Source organism: Stegastes partitus, unplaced genomic scaffold (assembly GCF_000690725.1).
Source record: "Stegastes partitus isolate 25-593 unplaced genomic scaffold, Stegastes_partitus-1.0.2 Scaffold59, whole genome shotgun sequence".
NCBI classification, from domain to species: Eukaryota; Metazoa; Chordata; class Actinopteri; family Pomacentridae; genus Stegastes; species Stegastes partitus.
Window position 1 is genome coordinate 504,570 of NW_007577790.1, and position 3,977 is coordinate 508,546.

At 40.1% G+C, this 3,977-nt stretch overlaps 1 protein-coding gene across 1 annotated transcript in view; it reads left to right on the forward strand.

Annotated features, from left to right (window-relative positions):
• The first annotated feature begins 3,055 nt into the window (after positions 1-3,055).
• LOC103353071 (calreticulin-like) overlaps positions 3,056-3,977 on the forward strand; it is a 3,555-nt gene continuing 2,633 nt past the window's right edge. Inside the window, exons 1-2 of the mRNA XM_008275848.1 lie at positions 3,056-3,233; positions 3,643-3,755. Of these exons, the coding sequence (XP_008274070.1) occupies positions 3,137-3,233; positions 3,643-3,755 (210 nt within the window). The 5' untranslated portion in view covers positions 3,056-3,136. The remainder of the gene's footprint in view (positions 3,234-3,642; positions 3,756-3,977) is intronic.

A 3,977-nucleotide genomic window follows, 5' to 3' on the forward strand; every position in this document is an offset into this window, starting at 1 on the left:
AACAGTGTAAAATAGTCTTAAAAGGCCTTATTCTACAAAAACGTGTAACACTGTGGTTTAAAGAAGCCCATCATCCAAAAAGTTTTGGATCTTCCTCCAAGCACCCAACTGTGAAACTGTTTGTTTCTCTCCAGTAGCTCAGTAAACCAAAAACCCAGAGTAGAAGACTCCCAGGAGAGTTTCCTCTACAAGTTTGGCATCAAAAACATTATCCAGGGCATCACAGAGGTTCTAGAAACAAAGTAAAGATCAGAAGTTTCACAGCATTTCATGAAAATCAGATTTTACAAGACGGTTTGATTATAATATTTTCAGATAGAGGGAGAACATGCAAACTCCACGCAGAAAGACCCCAGGTGTCCTCACTGGGACGCGAACCGGTGACCTTCTTGCGGCGAGGCAATGGTGCTAACCACCGAGCCACCTTGCAGCCCCCCTAATCATCTACTTAAAGTTGAATTCACTTTTAGAGAAACTAAATGCAAATGTGTTATGGATAAAAACACACCACTGCTTTCAGTATTGGGATGTGTGTGTTCCATAAGTAGGGTCAAAAACAGAGAACTCAAGGCCTTTAAAAGCTCATTTGCTGCATGTACTTCCCCCACTCTTCTCCCCCTGTTTCACTGTCCTATCCAGTAAAAGCAAAAGAAAAAAAAAAAGCCCAAAAAATAATCTTTAAAAATAAAAAGCACTTAAAAGAGTTTCACTGTCATACTATACATAAGCTGTCTCTCTTGTACTTCTCTTTGAAAGAGATGCTGGACAAATTCTGCCTTTATCTGCAATGCATTAGCATAAAATTTACCAGCAAACAGTAAACTGTTGTATTTTTCAGGAGTCAGAGCACTATTTCCAAGACACTATCAGATGAAGTAGGCTATCACGACAACAGGAAAACAAATACACCAGATGATCGTACGAATCATTGTGAGACTTCAACACCAAACTACAAACTATTTGTATCCACCACCATGTCTAATATCCTTATATTCACTATTTTTACTTAGGAATTGGGTTAAATTTAAATATTACAGTGTTAAATTTCACTTTTGTAGATCAAGAACTTGCCATTTGCACAACATGTGTTGTAGAGTTACCATAAAATTATATAAATTTAGGTCTAATTCAATATGTGCGTTTGTTGTTTTGTTTTCACTGTCATTTGCTTACTCTCCTGTCTAGCTACATATACAGTACTAAAACTGTATTCACATTATCTGTGTGAACAGAATAAAACCGTGTGTATAGTGACTTGTGCATGTAAAACATCTGTTTTATACCTGGTGACCTTTAGTTGGTAGACACAGATTCTGGCCCACTCTCCACACCTCTGATCATCTTCATGTTGATGCACACTTTGAGGAATTATGCTGTCATTAAAAGGTTAACTAAAACGTTTTTTGTTTTTTCTTCTTTAATCTTCATGTTACTTCAATGTTACTGTAAGTCCCATCAATTGAATTCTGTGTGATGTCTGCTGTATTTCTATCAAGATGTCTGGTGTGCTATACAGTACTGACTAACTCCTCTGTAAACAGGTCAGTGATGAGCTTGAATCTGAGCAGATCATTGGTCTCAGTGGTCTTTTGTCTTTTATATACTACACTGCAAACATTTCTCCTGTGATGGCGGATAAAAACCTTACTAATATTATAAGGTTGGCACTGCAAATGCTATACTTATTTTATTTCTTAGACTCTTTGATGCAGAAGGTCCTGGGTTTGAATCTGGGCCTGGGGTCTTTCTGCGTGGAGTTTGCATGTTCTCCCTGTGTAGCGTGGGTTCTCACTGGGTTCTCCCACAGTCCAAAAAACATGCTGAGGTTAATTGGTGATTCTAAATTGTCCGTAGGTGTGAATGTGAGTGTGCTTGGTTGTCTGTCTCTAAGTCTAGCCCTGTGATAGACTGGCGACCTGTCCAGGGTGTCCCCTGTCTTCACCATAAATCACCTGGGATTGACTTCAGCCCCCCGTGACCCTACAGAGGATAATGTGGTGTATACTAAAATCATATCTACCTTTGCAGTTAGATTCCAAACAAAGTAAAGGACAGTTTGTTGCAATGAATTAATGTTGAAGGTAGCAATGTAACCTCACGTACCACAAACATGAATCTGACTACAGCTGAGGATGAGTCCTTACAATAAGAGGAGAAATGCCTAAAGCTTAACTCAGTGATTACTGAGAAAAACACAAATGTTTGAACAATACAATAGATGCAGAACGGGTTACATTAATGCTAAAAAATCTTTCATTTTCAATTCATGCAGTATGCTTTGGACAACTTCAATAAATATATATGGTCATGGAAACTGTGTGTGTGGATGATGAAAATACTGTCAAAGTCTCACGTGCTCTACTACAAAGACTGCTCAGAGGTGGAGTTGGTTCAGTCAGGTGTTGGAGTTACTGTACATTTCTGCTGTGGAGGAAACCTCTCCCAAAAAAACTCATTATCCTTCAACATGCATGGATGGATGGACTCTCTGATGTATCTGTGCTGAGCAGAACATAACTGTGGCATATATCAATATATGTCTGTATAGCATGGGAGTTAGAAATATGTTCCTTATCTTTGTTCTTCTTCTCTACTGTGGAAAGTATTCATGGTTGTACTACTGGTAGCACTGGTTATATTTAACCGATCCGTGTCACTGTCTTCCCAAAGCCTTCCCTCCCTTTCTTTTCCCAGCATGGTTTTAAAGTGTCCAGCGTTGGCTGAGCTTTCTGTGACACTGCACGCGACCTAGTAGTTTAGTGATATCTTTGTCCTCCTCACTTGCTTTATCTTAGTTGAACCTGTAATGATGCTGTAGGTGTTTAAAATGCACCTGTGCGTTTAGAGTGTTCTCCTATTTATTTATTGTATACTTGGTACCCCCTACTGGACGGTTGATATAATGACACAATGGAAGTGACTGAAGCAGCGCCTGATCTTGGAGCAGGCTCCGGAGAGGACAAATGTTTCGTGGTCTACTGTGATTGGTCCAGGCACACCATGTTGTTGTCCAATAGCAGGTAGACATCTGTTCGCTGGAGCAACACTAAAGTATTCTCCTCTTCCTTCTCCTCAACCTATTCGCTGCACAGCACAGGGACTGCACTGTGGACTTCTGCGGGAAAGTAGAGCTGAAATGGGGAAGATGCAAGTCTTGGGTGTTGTTGCGGTAGTATTAGCCCTGTACTGCGTACATGCAAAGGTTTACTTTCGTGAGGAGTTTCTGGACGGCGGTAAGTTTGTCATCGTCATTTATAACAGTGCACGAGGTTAGCGTTAATTCATTGCCTGCCAGCTTACATTTCAGCTGTCGTTTGTTCAGAAGAGTCCTGAGTGTACTAATAAATGTCTTCTAATTAACTGGTGACTCGGTGAAGAATGCCACCGCTCACAGACTCTTCACTTAAACTGCTTAGTTAGCTGCCTAACTTTAGCAAGGCCCCAAAGCTACGCAAGTGATTATCCATAAGTTGCAGCATAACAAACCAAACCATAGCATCGTTGTGACAGCGACACTGTGGACAGTAACGACGAGTACTGGACGGTTGTGCGATATGCTTTTGGGGAAGTAATTTGAAATGTTTGACAGAGGAGCACAAAGTGTTAATCCGCAAACAAACTTACTGGTCGTTTTCTGTTTAGATGAATGGAGGAGTCGCTGGGTGAACTCCAAACACAAGTCTGACTATGGAGAGTGGAAACTCACGGCTGGGAACTTCTATGGAGATGCGGAAAAAGACAAAGGTACGAGTTGTTGATTCACTCCCTACCAAACAGGAGTCACATGCTTTGATGAAAAGTCGCAGTTGTTTGTTCCTCTTGTACTTCAAAACATGACAAGGCATTTAGCTTTAGAGTGTATTTTTATTGTGTAAATATGAAATTAATATTTAATGGTAGAAAGTAATTGTTCAAAATTATTTACTGACCTAAACACAAAACAAATGTACCACCTTCAAAGGTCAACTCAGAAAAGT